At 41.4% G+C, this 17,377-nt stretch overlaps 1 protein-coding gene across 1 annotated transcript; it reads right to left on the reverse strand.

The window, feature by feature from the left end:
- Window positions 1-5,193: 5,193 nt before the first annotated feature.
- Window positions 5,194-9,418, reverse strand: LOC135551386 (iroquois-class homeodomain protein irx-1-like). Its single transcript, XM_064982605.1, has 5 exons — window positions 8,994-9,418; window positions 7,746-7,988; window positions 6,712-7,477; window positions 6,001-6,061; window positions 5,194-5,571 (listed from the first exon to the last, which is right to left on the reverse strand). Exons 1-5 carry the CDS (start codon window positions 9,225-9,227, stop codon window positions 5,520-5,522), a joined length of 1,356 nt encoding a protein of 451 aa, XP_064838677.1. The 5' UTR covers window positions 9,228-9,418; the 3' UTR covers window positions 5,194-5,519.
- Window positions 9,419-17,377: the final 7,959 nt, after the last annotated feature.

Raw genomic sequence — 17,377 nt, forward strand, 5'->3', positions numbered from 1 at the left:
TGCGTGCGTGTGTGTGCGCGTGCGTGCGCGTGCGTGCGTGCGTGTGTGTGTGTGTGTGTGTGAGATAACAGTAATATAGATGTCTCCAGCGTGAAGGAGGGGAGGGATTAAGTCTTCACCAGAGCATCAGATAAGCAAGGTATGATGGGGTAGATATTCATCCCCCACTGGACACACAGTGGTCTCTCCTATCCCACGTCTCTCTCTGCTAGGTAACACTTAATATTCAGCCAGGTCACTCAAGATCCACTGCGGAATTCGACGTACATTCAGGTAAGCAGGATCTCTGGCAATTATTTAAAAATTGGCCACTAGGGGCAACGGTGAGCACTATTACCATCAATTGGCTTGGATTTTTCGAGGGCAAGCATATCCCAAACAATAACTCTTAACTTAACCCTTCAGAATTAATTCCTAAACTTAACCTTAAAATGTGATGTTTATGGACAAATGTCAGATTCTGCAGTGAGACTGTATTCTCCAGGCTAAGAGAAGACAGTATTAACTTTAACACTTAGGCACTCTTAGACAAAAGGGTTCCAAAATGGTTCTTCGGCTGTCCCCGTAGAATGACCCTGATATAGCACTGATTTATGAATACTTACCAGTTAACACTGATTTAATAATACTTACCAGTTAACACTGATTTATTAATACTTACCAGTTAACACTGATGTATTAATACTTACAGGTTAACACTGATTTATTAATACTTACAGGTTAACACTGATTTATTAATACTTACCAGTTAGAACTGATTTATTAATACTTACCAGTTGACACTGATTTATTAATACTTACAGGTTAACACTGATTTATTAATACTTACCAGTTAACACTGATTTATTAATACTTACCAGTTAGAACTGATTTATTAATACTTACCAGTTAACACTGATTTATTAATACTTACAGGTTAACACTGATTTATTAATACTTACCAGTTAGAACTGATTTATTAATACTTACCAGTTAACACTGATTTATTAATACTTACCAGTTAACACTGATTTATTAATACTTACAGGTTAACACTGATTTATTAATACTTACCAGTTAGAACTGATTTATTAATACTTACCAGTTAACACTGATTTATTAATACTTACCAGTTAGAACTGATTTATTAATACTTACCAGTTAGAACTTATTTATTAATACTTACCAGTTAACACTGATTTATTAATACTTACCAGTTAGAACTGATTTATTAATACTTACCAGTTAGAACTGATTTATTAATACTTACCAGTTAGAACTGATTTATTAGGCTCTTCTGTTGCTTCTCACATTATCATTCTGGTCAATAATTAAATATAAGCCGGGATTCAAACCAATCGTGGATTGTAGACAATGATGCTTTCAAAGGCAATATTTCTGCGTTCGCAGAGACTGCATTCACGGTAAATGCTGCATATGTGGGCTCAATTGGAAATGACCTAAAGCCACATTGTTGATAACCCGTGATCGGATTGAATCCCGGCCAGACACTTTTCAGTGTCCACACAAAAACATAAACATCATACAAAAAAATATTACAATGGTTATTCAGGTATTATCAAAATTACAGGAAGACTCCCCTTAGCTGATTACAATTTCAGAATAAGACGCTGTTGTTTATTGACCTACCTGGTTAAATAATGGTAAACAATATTCTTGTTGGGAGTGAATAGAAATACTACACATTGTAATAGTATTAAATATCAATCTAAAAAACATTGGCTGAGCATTTCCACCACACTCGGATGTGTCTGGCTATGGTAAGGTTGAAAGATCCATGACATTCATCCATCCATCCCTCTATCCCTCTATTCCTCCTTCCCTACATACTCAATCCTTCACCCTCCATCCTTTCATTTCCCACTGTGTTTGAGGTGTCATTTCACCAAATCCAGACTTCCCTACACACACACAGACCTCTGTCTTTGACTGACAGCACACCTGCCAAGGTGCAGTAGCTGATAGCACATAACAAACAGTCAATTTAACCCAGTATAATATATATCATTACACATTCCATATTTACGTTAACTTAAAGGAGTTTGTTTTTCCAAGGAAGTGGAATGATCGTTTCCCTCCCTGATTGACGTTAATAGTTTAGTCATACAGTATATGACATCCTTTCATCATTCACCATTTAATATCTTCTATTTCTTTTCTTTACCGTTTATCTACTTTAACCAGGCAGGTCAGATGAGAAGAAATATGATTACCAAGACGCCTGGTGGCCTGATGGTCTTCATTAACTGAATATATAATATCATTACTAAACATTTGTTTCATTGTGAACTAACTACCTTATAATAGTTTATAAGCAGTTTGTGATCAGGTTCAATTAGAGCAGAGTTTAAATTCAGTGTCACCACAGCCATTCTACAGACTCAGTGCCTTGCTGACATTCCACTAAAACCACATAAGTCAACTCCAGCTGCCCATCCCTGAATATTGCCCTCTGATAAACGACCTGTGTGTGTGTGTGTGTGTGTGTGTGTGTGTGTGTGTGTGTGTGTGTGTGTGTGTGTGTGTGTGTGTGTGTGTGTGTGTGTGTGTGTGTGTGTGTGTGTGTGTGTGTGTGTGTGTGTGTGTATGTGTGTGTGTGTGTGTGTGTGTGTGTGTGTGTGTGTGTGTGTGTGTGTGTGTGTGTGTGTGTGTGTGTGTGTGTGTGTGTGTGTGTGTGTGTGTGAAATATAATAGAGCAGAATATTGTTCATACATTATGGTTGTGGAAACAAGAGACCAGTTGCATACTACTATAGTACATGTAGTTCTAGATACTATAGTACACATGGTTCTTGATACTATATATAGTACACATAGTTCTAGATACTATAGTACATTAGTTCTAGATAATATAGTACATTTAGTTGTAGATTCAGTACATGTATTTTATTTTATTTATTTATTTTACTCGTCAGCTTTCGACCCCTGGTATCATATAAACACACATAAGAATTGGAGGAATGTGTAGAATTGCAGGACATGAGCTTTAAAACAGCAAAAAGATCTCTGCCCAAATCAAAATGTGTAGAATTGTGGGAAATTAGCTTTAAAAATGCAAAATGTTCTCTCAACAAGAGGGGTGTGGACAGTTTGGGGTCGCATGGGTTGCAAGGTGGGGGTTTGTTACTACGCCAATTAATGACACTATCCATCCGGGCCTTTGCCACCTAGGAAATGTGTGTAACCGGACCTTCTCAAATAGTACCTGAGTTCCCCTGCTATAGTACATGTGTTTGTAGATGCAGTACTTGTAGTTCTAGATACGTATTAGACACTTTTTAAAATAAATTGATTATTCCATTTTTGTCCCAATATAAACCCTTTACTCACGACATATTTAAGCAGTAAAGTAGAATTCAGAGACCATGCTATACTGTGAATACAGTCACAGTTGAAGGCCGTTGTTCTCCCCGATGCTCAGTCAATAAGCATCAGCTCAAGAGTGATAATCAGTGCAATAAATGAAATTCAAAAAGTGCAATTCTCCTGGATCTCATTTGATTAGGATGATGAAATGTGTGTCAGGCTACATCAGATATGTATATCATCAATACAGTAAGACAATAAGAATGTTGTGGCGTTTAGCCCAGTGCATAACACATGGAGATCTGTTGCTGCTCTGTCTCTCCAAATGTGTTCAGGCTGTCCCTTAATTCATCAGTGACACACCAGTGACATGGCATAAATCAACCATGACTTTCTCACATCCCAAATATGTGCTGTGTAGGCACTTGGCATGTATTGGCCTCCCCTTAAAGGCCCGGTGCAGTCAAAATGTGATTTTTCTGTGTTTTACATATATTTCCACACTATGGGAATGGAATAATACTGTGAAATTGCGGAAATGATGATAATGCCCTTTTAGTGTAAGAGCTGAAATGTCAGCTTTTTTGGTGGGACATCATCAGGTGGTAAATGAGTTAATAGACCAATAAGAGAGTTCCAAACCTCTCTGCCAATAACAGTTTGTTTTTATTTTTCCCCTCCCAGCCCACTGCCAGACAGTCCTAGCAAGATTCTTGCTTGAGAAATTGCTCTTAGCTAAGAAGCTATTTTTGTTTCTTTTTGACCATTTTAATTGAAAACAATCACAGTAAGGTACCTAATTGTTACCCATAAAGAATTTGATATTGAGATAAAAATGCCCCCCATCTCTCCTTTTCTTCCCCAGACCTCGTTCTCTCTCTCTCTCTCTCTCTCTCTCTCTCTCTCTCTCTCTCTCTCTCTCTCTCTCTCTCGCTCTCTCTCTCGCTCTCTCTCTCTCTCTCGCTCTCTCTCTCTAAGCTGTTGAGACCCTGCTGGGCTTGTGGAGGTCACGATGGCTTCATGAGTGACCCCCATATCACACACACACACACACACACACACACACACACACACACACACACACACACACACACACACACACACACACACACACACACACACACACACACACACACAGCCCCCATACTGGCTGATGGCCTTTCCTCTTCTCTGATCCATATTTCAGAGGCTGCATCATCGGGGCTCTAAGAGGCTAATCCGGGATGAAACGTGGGGAGGGAGAGTGGAGAGCCAGGGAAATAGGCCTCCACAGTTAAGCAAACTGCGTTCCACATTTACAATTTGAATGAGCGCCATGTTGGCACCCAAAGTACCAAGACAGTCACATTGAAGAAATAATGTCGTTGCAGACTCGTACAGAAAAATGTGGAAAAATCACACGATTTCATGTAAAATTTCACATAGGAAATCGTGTTTTTGGAACACTTTACATTAATTTCGAAGTTTTTTGAAACACTTCACATGTGAAATGTACATATGGTGAGTGTTTACCTAGCTGTCTCGTTTTTTCACATAATCCCTGACCTGAATGACAAAGCCAATTAAAGAGTTTCGGTTACATTGGGTTATTGGCCAAATGCTGCACATATTTTCAATTATTTACATGTTTGTTATTTTAGCAGACGCTCTTATCCAGGAGCAATTGGAGTTAAGATGTTTCGCCAAATCAGCCCGGGCATTCGAAGCAGCAACCTGTCAGTTACTATCCCAACGCTCTCAAACGCTACCTGCAGCCCCAATGATGTAACATTGGCTATGGTTGATCATCATCATCGTTGTAAATCATGCAAAATGGAAAACGATATATTTGATAAGACTGTAGGCGTAGGCTACTGGATGAAGAATATAAAAATAAATCAAAGTCTATGACCACGATTAAGTTTATTTCTCAAAAATATATCCTTTAAACAAATTATTTACATGTCGATAACTTTTTCATAGAAAATAAAACAGAAAACAAACATACACAGCAAAGACAAACATTGCCAGTATAAATGGCAATACGGAACATGTGTGTGATCAAAAACAGGCCTATAGGCTATGAATCTTGTCTCGCATCATATAGGCCTACTGTTTTAAAATCTGACGAGTTGAATCTTAAGTTTCACTCTCAAAAATAGTAGACTATTCGATAAATTGTTCTTCGTTAAATAATGATTCCAGATTATTCTCCGATGATAACTCTTCACTCTTCATATTGTGGAAATGGTCGAGAGAGCGCGTGGCGCGGTTCCGTGGTGAGATCTTTTGATGAAGAGAAAAGAAAATACAAACGTCAGAAAATTTAAATGAGTGTGACATTGAATAATTCATTTCCTATAACGATATTGCTATCAGGCCTATTTCATATCCTCCCTCAACATATGTGTATTCACTGGCGAGGTGTGAATAAATTGAGGGTAGATTATTTAAATTGCGTGAACGATGATAAGTCAATGGCGCCCGTTCCACCCCGGTTGGCCGTATTAAACGGTGTCTAGTGAGGCGTTAAAAGCCGTTAAACTAGACCGATTAGATCTCTTCAGATGATTTATGAGCTCGAGCTGTGACAAGCCATTCCGTCAGGTGAAACGGCCTTTAACGGCAGGTTAAAAGGTTCATTTAGGCCTACCGGATGATTATAATATAGATGACACTTGACATAATGTCACAATGAGGTTTGAAATATCTTACCTGTCGGTGATCAGCTGGAAGGGAGACTTCGGCGAGCCGGACCTGCGAATATTCACGTCATCTGTAAACAAATAAACAATCAGGCAAATCAGTAAAATAATCAATAGTAGACCTATTTTGAATTGGGTTAAGCCTGTTTTTAATGCGATAGTATTTGAGTGATGCTTTGATGAAGGCATAACTGCAGAAACACGTTAGACTGCCCAGCCGAAAATAAAACGGTGAAATGAGGTGACATCTTTTTGTCCTTTAAAAAAAAAAACATTTTGGAGTGCCACCGTCACCCAATGCTCTTCAACTTGGGATCTCATTTAAAGTCATTGTCATATATGGCAGAGCACTTAGCTAATTAATCCACACCTGTTAGCCACTCCACAGTATTTGTGTGTTGTTGTGTGTTGTTGTGTGTTGTTGTGTGTTGTTGTAGGCCTGTGGCCGCTTCGCAATGAATGTATTGTTTATTAGGCTCTAGGCTATATTAGGCTATAGCTGATTTATATAGCCAAATGTTAGTTTTCATAATACACAACATGAATTAAAACGAGTGTTAGATCAAAATAGTGTGCCATATGTGGAAATTGTTATTTGGACAACTGAAGAAGAACACTGGGCCGAATTCATGAGACTGTTATTCATTTCCAAGCAGATGAAAAATAGCCTCGATTCGCAATCATAAACATATGCAGGCCTAGGCTACACTACAATACATACCATCTCGCTTTGGACTGAAGCTCTCCGACGACTCATCTCCACTCTCGTCCTCGGATGCCCCTGAAGCCTGCGTCGCCCTTGCGTCCTGACGCTTCAGTGCGCCATGGAGAGGCATGTGGTGTCCAGCTGGGTTTGCCGTGCTGAGAAGCGACCTGACGCCCAGAAGAGAGTTGGCACTGAGGAACGCTGCGTTGGCCCAGTTGTGGAGCTGCTTCCCTATCTGGCAAGTGTATATTCCATGACCCGGGAGTAGGGCCGGGTGGTGGGAGGGAGACGTGGCCGCGTGAGGAGCTGAGGCAGCCGGGGAAGGTTTATGGGAACTGTCGGGGCTTGTGGCTGTCTCCGCCAGAGACCAGATTTTGGGTTTGTTCTGTGGGGGCCTCTGGCACCCCGGCCCATTGGGGGAAAGATCCACTGCGTTTTTACAAGCACCAACCGGCGCCTTGATGAGAGAAATAGGACCCTCCATGCCTCTGAGGGCTTCAACAGACAGCTTCCTCTGGCTCTCCAAGCTACTCGAATCCGATGCCAGCTTCCCCTCTCCCCCCCCTTCCCTCTGATCTCCACGGTTCTCCTCGACTTTATCAATGTCGATACTCTCTAAATCGATCTCCTCGTCCTCTTCATCCTCGCTCTCCTGTTTCTCAGGCTCGTCCTCATTGTCACTACTGAAGATCCGTCCATCCCGGTCCTCCGCGCTGCGGCCCCACGTCACCTTGTTCTCCTTCTTCAGACGCCTGCGCGCGTTGGCGAACCACGTGGACACCTGGGCGGACGAAGGAATTAATGTATATACTTTGTTGATCCTTTATTAAAAATATTCCGAATTAGGTTAGTCATTAATCAAATGAGTATATATTAAACTGGCAGACATGAGAACAGCACAGGCAAAACACACTGACAGGCAGACATATTTAAAGTAGGCATACAGGGCCCGGAGTTTTCCCGGTCAAATCATGTAGGCCTAGTAGAAATACTCCTGGCCTAAACCTATTTTATCCCCCATAGCAGTAGAAACCGTTATCCCTATATACCTGTGTAAGTGTCATCTTGGTGATGATGGCCAGCATGATCTTCTCTCCCTTGGTGGGATACGGGTTCTTCTGGTGCTCCTGCAGCCAGGCCTTCAGAGTGCTGGTGGTCTCCCTGGTGGCGGCCTTGGCTCGGTTCGGGTCGCCGTAGCCATACTGGCCATACGGGTAGAACCCCGCGCCGGTGTGGACAGCCAGACCTCCCGGGTGAACTCCGGGGCTGTCCTTCAGATCATACTGGGAGTTCTGGGGGACAGAAATAGTGGGAGAAATATATGTAATGTTTGTCTCTCCAAAAATGTAATAGTTCTAGGCCTATTTGTTTTTATCCAATTTGTAGGCCTTTATTGATTTTCCAACGCAAAATAAGTTTGCAGTATACTGGGTATTATGACTGTAGGGTAATGTTGAAAAACTACCCCATATCAGTTCGCTCAGTATGAGTTTGTTTTGAAAGGTGAAACTGAATCTCACAAGTCCTGATAAACAATGATGTCACACTTCCAGTGTGATCTCACACTGTGTAGGCTTTCTCCTAAAATAATTAACGACCAGTTAACGACAATTAGGCTGTTGTTATTTTGTCGAGGTTATGGAGATTTTGTTTCTGACTTTTTCATACAAGCACCGATATCTCCAATTTCTTATAGCCTACAATAGGTCTTATTTTGGTCAATTCCCCAAACTTTAAATATTAGCCTAAATAATTCTACATAATTGACAATATGGGTATATAAATGAAACTTGATATTTTATCAAATTGCTAATTAATTATGATATGTATTTTATATGGAAAATAATGTATAATTCGGCCATCACTTAGGCTAATCTCTCTCATGTCTAATTGTTTGTTTAATCTAATCTTAATATTTCTGAGGAAATTTAAAATTACTTTTATCTTATTATCGAAATAAGCTACCCAATGAAAATATGCAAACGATTTGTTTTAATGACTCACATTTAGACTTTTGGTATTGTGCCATGAATAATAAATCAGAAAACCCCATAAACTCTTTTTGTCCCTATTTCAAGGACCAGACATTTCAGTTCTGAAAAACATGATTGAGGAGAGCTCAAAATATAAAACATTTTCCCTATTACAATCCCATTATATTAGAATATTAAACTTTCCTATCCTTAAAGGCAATCCACTTGCATGTATTTAACTGGCCTGCACATTCAATCAACATTTGAGAAACAACCACTCGAACAAAGTTCCAATTCTGCGTTCCAAGAAACCGTCTCTCCTACCATTTGCGATATGAGGGCGAGGTCTGCACCGCTGTAGGGGAGAAACGCGCTGTAGTTCTGAGCCGCCCACGGGTTACCATACATCCCCAGCATCGAGCTAACAGCAGCGGCAGTAGCTGCCTGATTCACGCCGCTCTCGGCGCCTCCATCCCGGCCAGAGCCGGCCCGGTCGCCCCCATAAACCTCCTGGGAGCCACTTAGAAACTGGGGGTACCCCAGCTGCGAGAAAGACATGTCCGTAGAGAAAGGCGCAGTAAATTCCGTGTCACAAGGGAGGAAAGGAAAATAGGAGGAATTCCCAGTTTCCCAGAAAGATAAGGATGTCTAAATTACAAATCACGGGTAGTCAGTCAGACAGACAGTCCCACTCCCCGTCAGCGCAGCAAGCTCCAATGGTAGTTATGAGTTTGGCACTTGAGCGCCCAGTAAAGCCTCTCTCTCTCCCCGCAGGACTCTCTCTAGTAGAGCTGACGGGATGATTGGCAGGCTGCTTAACAACCAAGCCCCTCCTATGCCCCGGGCAAGCGATCAGTGCATTGGTTCCTTCTCTGGGTCCTGTGTGTGTGTGTGTGTGTGTGTGTGTGTGTGTGTGTGTGTGTGTGTGTGTGTGTGTGTGTGTGTGTGTGTGTGTGTGTGTGTGTGTGTGTGTGTGTGTGTAAGAGATAAAGGGAGATCTCTTTTCTCATAATCACCGTTCTGTCATTTTTTGAATGGGTGTTCAAATAAACAATGAAAACAAACAACAGAAACAGCAAAAAGGACACAACAATAATAACAATACTACTAATATTGTATTAAACAATTGGCTTAATAACAATAATGATACATTTATCCAAGAATGTGTATTATATAATAAATAGGCCTACGATAAATAAATCACGTAGACCTATAACAAAAGCATTTTGCATTCATTTGAGCCTAGACCATTTTTAAAAATCTATTTCCAAACTCTTCCTAACTACTCTTATGGTGCATTATACTTTCTCGCTACATTATAATTAAGTCTAAATATATAAGTGGTCCTGGGAGACTGCGACCTAGAACCGCTCCAGAGGAGTATCGGCGACAGCATGGACACCAGATGGCCGAGGGAAGCGTCGACTCGGCCGGCAACAGATACCGCGGAATGTCGGGTGATATCGACGGAAGTCACTGAAGCATATTTTAAGATTAAAATTCAAGATAGAAGGGGCGTAAAGAGTGAGATAGAGATGGAGGGAGAGGGAAAAGATTGTGTAGATATGAGACACGAGGTCTGTCCATGGAAGGAAAACAGATGTTGAGAGATTCTAGTAGTCTAAATAGGAAAATACATCTACCTAGGCAGAATGTTTACATAACTTATAACTATATATGAGTTAGATATATTTATCAACGAGTTTTCACAAGATTAGTCTAGTCCGAATTTCAAACCTAACCTTGCTAACCATGTAACATTTAGTATTTCATGTTTTAGACATGGGACATTTGTTTAATTTATTTGAGAAATGTACTGAAAGTTGAGTGCAATTGCCAGCTGTTATTAGCAGTCATCAACAACATTTAATTGACAGTGGCACGACTATGAAATGCCACCAACATATATACAATGTGAAAGGGTGAAATCTTTCACTTTCATTTTTTAAATCTTAATCCCTGTCTGCACTACACTTCAATGAAATAATCCTCATCCCTTTATTCAAAAAGAGGTACATGTAGGCTACTCGAAAACCTGCACGCACACACACACGCACACACACACACACGCACACACACACACACACACACAGCTAATGAGGTTTAGCACCCTGTTTTGTGCCCCTGTACCCTCATACACCCCTCCTGTAGCCCCCTGGATGTGGACTCCATCAGATGTTAGATTAGTAATTAGTGATCCTCCTAAAGACAGATTCATCATTTCACGGTGGACTAGCTGATGAGGATGGCTGGGTATGGAGGGCTGGCTAGCTCTCCTCTCTCTCTTCCCTCCCCTCCCCTCTCTCCCTCTCCCTCATTCTCCCCCTCTTTTTCCATATTTCGCTCTTTCCTCCACTATCCTCTCTCCTCTCCATCTCTTTCTCCCTCCCTCTCTCTCCTCCCCTCCCCTCTCCTCTCAGCCCTGTGCTGTGAAGCACTGAGAAAACCCTAATGATTTAATTACAGTGTTTAAAGCTCACTCTGAGCTGGCAAACCCCTAGCTGCCACATACACACACACACACACGCACGCACGCACACACACACACACACACACACACACACACACACACACACACACACACACACACACACACACACACACACACACACACACACACACACACACACACACACACACACACACACACACACACACACACACACACACACACACACACTCAAAGTTTATATTCCAGCTCTGGCACCCAGGGCTCGGCTCATGAATCTCAAAGCTGTTTTCTAAATACACATTATGACGAGCAGTGCTGGGGGTAGCATTGTGTGTGTAGTATGTGTATGTGCGTGTGTGATGGATGCTTAAACTCCATGGCATTTTAAATGGCATTCATGGAAAGTGGTTATATCCTCATTGCTAAGGTAAGTGGAGCCAGGGGAATCCATTCCAGCTCCATAAAAGAGCAACGTTAAAGACTCTCACCCACCATCTCTCTCTCACTTTCTCTCTCACTCCCTCTCTCCTTCCCCCTCCTCTCTCTCTCTATCTCCCTCTCTTTCACTCTCTCTCTCTTTCACCTTCTCTCTCTCTTTCCCCTCATTTGTCTATCTTTTTATCTTTCCCTCTCTTTCTCTTTCTTTCTTTCTTTCTTTCTTTCTTTCTTTCTTTCTTTCTTTCTTTCTTTCTTTCTTTCTTTCTTTCTTTCTTTCTTTCTTTCTTTCTTTCATTCATTCTTTCTTTCTTTCTTTCTCTCGCGTGTGAGTTCATCACTTCAAATTAATGCCTCTCATGACAGACCAAGGAAACTAAACACATCCACCATCTAATAGGATAATATAGCCCTCCATCTCTCTCTCTCTCTCTCTCTCTCTCTCTGTCTCTCTCTGTCCTCCCTCCCTTCCTCCCCCCCTCCCTCCCTCTCTCTCTCTCTCTCTCTCTCTCTCTCTGTCTCTCTCTCTCTCTGTCCTCCCTCCCTTCCTCCCTCCCTTCCTCCCTCCCCCTCTCTCTCTCTCTCTCTCTCTCTCTCTCTCTCTCTCTCTCTCTCTCCACCACCCTCTCCCTCTCCCCCCCTCTCTCTCTCTCTCTCGCTCTCTCTCCCTTTGTAGCCTCTTGATTTCCATAGTGTCTCTGTGGAGAGTGAGTTAATGAATTCCTCTGAGCTGGAGAAAGGAGGGAGAACGGTTTGGCGGTTTGGAAAAAGAGAGAGGGAGAGGAGGACAGAGAGGAGGAGGGGGAGAGGAGAAAGGCTTTGAGCTATGCCATTCAACTTCACAGCCTCCCTTGGCCTGCTTGTGTATTCAGAGTGTGTGTGTGTGTGTGTGTACGCAGAGCGCCCATCCCGGCCTTTTAACGTGAACCTGCTAAGACTACCAAATATTTCTTCTGGCCCCGACCCTCCCTCCAATCCTCCCTCCCTCCAATCCTCCCTCTCTCTGTCTCTTTCCCTCGCTCTCCCTCTCTGTATGTAGGCTGTGGCTCTAGGATCCTCAGGAGGCTGAATCCCACTCCCTCCCATTACCCTCTGAGTCCTGCGCTCAGACAAAGGAATAACTTATAGTGAGGAAGACACACACACAGTTTTAAAAATGTACCTCTTACTTAGCTTGAACTCTGAAGTAATTTGCAGAGGCACTAAATCTGCCAGTTCAAAGATCGAAGGTTATTCTCTATTTTACAGTCAACTAATTATCTGGTATTTATACCTTGGCGAGTCACAGTAGCACAAGAGCAGCAAGGGAATAGCAGGTTTAAGTGTCTGTATCTGTTTCTCAGTCTGTCAGATAACTTGAGATAAGAAGTGACAGATTTCAGGTGTGATTTAATCATAACACATATAGATTTATTAGATAAGAACTCCTCTCTGAGTCACAAAACACTCCTCCACTTCCAACTATTGTTCCCAAGTACTGCTACCGTTTCAATGAAATCCAAAGGCATACCATATCATTAGTAGAAGTTGCATCTCTTAAGGGTTTGTATCCTGAAGAGTTGCAAGGGACCCACTCTGATATACTTTATTTGATACAAATTGAAGTCAACAAGATAGTTTCCCTTCGAAATTCGACGTGTTATGGATGAACGTCTATTTTTGATGCATTAATTCTGCGTGGTTACAGGGTTAAGTGTGCATGGTTACAGGGTTAATTCTGCGTGGTTATAGTGTTAATTCTACGTGGTTACAGGGTTAATTCCGTGTGGTTACAGGGTTAATTCTGCGTGGTTACAGGGTTAATTCTGCGTGGTAATAGTGTTTATTCTGCGTGGTTACAGGGTTAATTCTGCATGGTTATAGTGTTTATTCTGCGTGGTTACAGGGTTAATTCTGCGTGGTTATAGTGTTTATTCTGCGTGGTTACAGGGTTAATTCTGCGTGGTTACAGGGTTAATTCTGCGTGGTTACAGGGTTAATTCTGCATGGTTATAGTGTTAATTCTGCGTGGTTACAGGGTTAATTCTGCGTGGTTACAGGGTTAATTCTGTGTGGTTACAGGGCTAATTCTGCATGGTTACAGGGTTATATCTGCGTTGTTACAGGGTTAATTCTGCGTGGATACAGGGTTAATTCTGCGTGGTTACTGGGTTAATTCTGCGCGGTTACAGGATTAATTCCGTGTGGTTACAGGGTTAATTCTGCGTGGTTACAGGGTTAATTCTGCGTGGATACAGGGTTAATTCTGCGTGGTTACAGGGTTAATTCCGTGTGGTTACAGGGTTAATTTTGCGTGGTTACAGGGTTAATTCTGCGTGGTTACAGGGTTAATTCCGTGTGGTTACAGGGTTAATTCTGCGTGGTTACAGGGTTAATTTTGCGTGGTTACAGGGTTAATTCTGCGTGGATACAGGGTTAATTCTGCGTGGTTACAGGGTTAATTCCGTGTGGTTACAGGGTTAATTCTGCGTGGTTACAGGGTTAATTCTGCGTGGTTACAGGGTTAATTCTGTGTGGTTACATGGTTAATTCTGCGTGGTTACAGGGTTAATTCTGTGTGGTTACATGGTTAATTCTGCGTGGTTATAGTGTTAATTCCGTGTAGTTACAAGGTTAATTCTGCGTGGTTATAGTGTTAATTCCGTGTAGTTACAGGGTTAATTCTGCGTGGTTACAGGTTTATTTCTTTGTAGTGACAGGGTTAATTCTGCGTGGTTACAGGGTTAATTCCGTGTAGTTACAAGGTTAATTCTGCGTGGTTATAGTGTTAATTCCGTGTAGTTACAGGGTTAATTCTGCGTGGTTACAGGGTTAATTCTGCGTGATTATAGTGTTAATTCCGTGTAGTGACAAGGTTAATTCTGCGTGGTTACAGGGTTAATTCCGTGTAGTGACAAGGTTAATTCTGCATGGTTATAGTGCTAATTCCGTGTAGTTTACAAGGTTAATTCTGCGTGGTTATAGTGTTAATTCCGTGTAGTTACAGGGTTAATTCTGCGTGGTTACAGGGTTAATTCTGTGTAGTTACAAGGTTAATTCTGCGTGGTTATCGTGTTAATTCCGTGTAGTTACAGGGTTAATTCTGCGTGGTTACAGGGTTAATTCCGTGTAGTTACAGGGTTAATTCTGCATCGTTACAGGGTTAATTCCCAGTAGTTACAAGGTTAATTCTGCGTGGTTATCGTGTTAATTCCGTGTAGTTACAGGGTTAATTCTGCGTGGTTACAGGGTTAATTCCGTGTAGTTACAGGGTTAATTCTGCATCGTTACAGGGTTAATTCCCAGTAGTTACATGGTTAATTCTGCGTGGCTATAGTGTTAATTCTGCGTGGTTACAGGGTTAATTCTGCGTTGCTACAGAGTTAATTCTGCATGGTTACAGGGTTAATTCTGTGTGGTTACAAAGTTAATTCTGCATGGTTACAGGGTTAATTCCGTGTGGTTACAGGGTTAATTCTGCATGGTTACAGGGTTAATTCTGTGTAGTTACAGGGCTAATTCTGCGTGGTTACAGGGTTAATTCTGCGTTGTTACAGGGTTAATTCTGCGTGGATACAGGGTTAATTCTGCGTTGCTACAGGGTTAATTCTGCGTGGTTACAGGGTTAATTCTGTGTGGTTACAGGGTTAATTCTGCATGGTTACAGGGTTAATTCTGCGTGGTTACAGGGTTAATTCTGCGTGGTTACAGGGTTAATTCTGCATGGTTACAGGGTTAATTCTGCGTGGTTACAGGGTTAATTCTGTGTGGTTACAGGGTTAATGCTGCACGGTTATAGGGTTAATTCTATGTGGTTATAGTGTTAATTCTACGTGGTTATAGTGTTAATTCTGTGTGGTTATAGTGTTAATTCCGTGTAGTTACAGGGTTAATTCTGCGTGGTTACAGGGTTAATTCTGCATGGTTACAGGGTTAATTCTGCGTGGTTACAGGGTTAATTCTGTGTGGTTACAGGGTTAATGCTGCACGGTTATAGGGTTAATTCTATGTGGTTATAGTGTTAATTCTACGTGGTTATAGTGTTAATTCTGTGTGGTTATAGTGTTAATTCCGTGTAGTTACAGGGTTAATTCTGCGTGGTTACAGGGTTAATTCTGCGTGGTTACAGGGTTAATTCTGCATGGTTACAGGGTTAATTCCGTGTAGTTACAGGGTTAATTCTGCGTGGTTACAGGGTTAATTCTGCATGGTTACAGGGTTAATTCTGTGTGGTTATAGTGTTAATTCCGTGTAGTTACAGGGTTAATTCTGCATGGTTACAGGGTTAATTCTGCATGGTTACAGGGTTAATTCTGTGTGGTTATAGTGTTAATTCTACGTGGTTACAGGGTTAATTCTGCGTGGTTATAGTGTTAATTCTGTGTGGTTATAGTGTTAATTCCGTGTAGTTACAGGGTTAATTCTGCGTGGTTACAGGGTTAATTCTGCATGGTTACAGGGTTAATTCTGCGTGGTTACAGGGTTAATTCTGTGTGGTTACAGGGTTAATGCTGCACGGTTATAGGGTTAATTCTATGTGGTTATAGTGTTAATTCTGCGTGGTTACAGGGTTAATTCTATGTGGTTACAGTGTTAATTCTGCGTGGTTACAAGGTTAATTCTGCGTGGTTATAGTGTTAATTCCGTGTAGTTACAGGGTTAATTCTGCGTGGTTATAGTGTTAATTCCGTGTAGTTACAGGGTTAATTCTGCGTGGTTACAGGGTTAATTCCGTGGAGTTACAAGGTTAATTCTGCGTGGTTATAGTGTTAATTCCGTGTAGTTACAGGGTTAATTCTGCGTGGTTACAGGGTTAATTCCGTGTAGTTACAAGTTTAATTCTGCGTGGTTACAGGTTTAATTCTGCGTGGTTACAGGGTTAATTCTGCGTGGTTACAGGGTTATCTCTGCATGGTTACAGGGTTAAAACAGAAACAACTGAAAGGTTTAGATGTAGGTATTAATTCCCGAGGGGTTTAAGACTAGGGCTATGATTTGGGGAAGGCTTAAAACAAAATCTTTTTAAAAAGACAAGCTATTACCATCAAGTATCATCAAGTATTCTCGCGGCTTGCTAGAGCATTGTGAACTGTGGTAGTACAGTGGTCTAAGTAGCGTACAAGTTCGCTCCCAGTGCTGGGCAATTGTTTCTCTTTTTTTGTGAGCACCAAGGAAGGCAGATATCGATGATCTGGAGACCTTTTCAAACGTCCTAAATCGGCGTCTATTTCCAGTAATCAGTTGCTCATACAATTCCAGTAAGGTAATTGAATTAAATTAAATTCAAAATAATGTATACTTCCCTCAAGGCTCATTTGTGCAGGCAGCAGTGCAAATACATAAAACAACATTTAACAATTTGCATTAGCTACTGTATAAATCATTTTAAAAAATCAATAAGGTAATAGTTGTGGTACTAGTCCTGGTAATAGTTGTGGTAATAGTCATGGTAATAGTCATTGTAATAGTCATGGTATTGGTCCTGGTAATAGTCCTGGTAATATTCATGGTAATAGCCCTGGTAATAGTTGTGGTACTAGTCCTGGTAATAGTCATGGTAATAGTCCTGGTAATAGTTGTGGTAATAGTTGTGGTACTAGTCCTGGTAATAGTCCTGGTAATAGTCATGGTAATAGCCCTGGTAATAGTTGTGGTAATAGTCATGGTAATAGTCCTGGTAATATTCATGGTAATAGCCCTGGTAATAGTTGTGGTAATAGTCATGGTAATAGTCCTGGTAATAGTCATGGTAATAGCCCTGGTAATAGTTGTGGTAATAGTCATGGTAATAGTCCTGGTAATATTCATGGTAATAGCCCTGGTAATAGTTGTGGTAATAGTC

Source organism: Oncorhynchus masou, chromosome 13 (assembly GCF_036934945.1).
Source record: "Oncorhynchus masou masou isolate Uvic2021 chromosome 13, UVic_Omas_1.1, whole genome shotgun sequence".
Taxonomy (NCBI): domain Eukaryota; kingdom Metazoa; phylum Chordata; class Actinopteri; order Salmoniformes; family Salmonidae; genus Oncorhynchus; species Oncorhynchus masou.

Excerpts from the sequence above, each read along its gene's own strand:
- LOC135551386 (XM_064982605.1), bottom strand. The coding sequence starts at position 9,227 with ATGTCTTTCTCGCAGCTGGGGTACCCCCAGTTTCTAAGTGGCTCCCAG. Across the intron at positions 7,989-8,993 it reads TCGCCCTCATATCGCAAATG|AACTCCCAGTATGATCTGAA; the intron begins GTAGGAGAGACG and ends TCTGTCCCCCAG. Across the intron at positions 6,062-6,711 it reads CTTCAGTCCAAAGCGAGATG|ATGACGTGAATATTCGCAGG; the intron begins GTATGTATTGTA and ends ATTTGTTTACAG.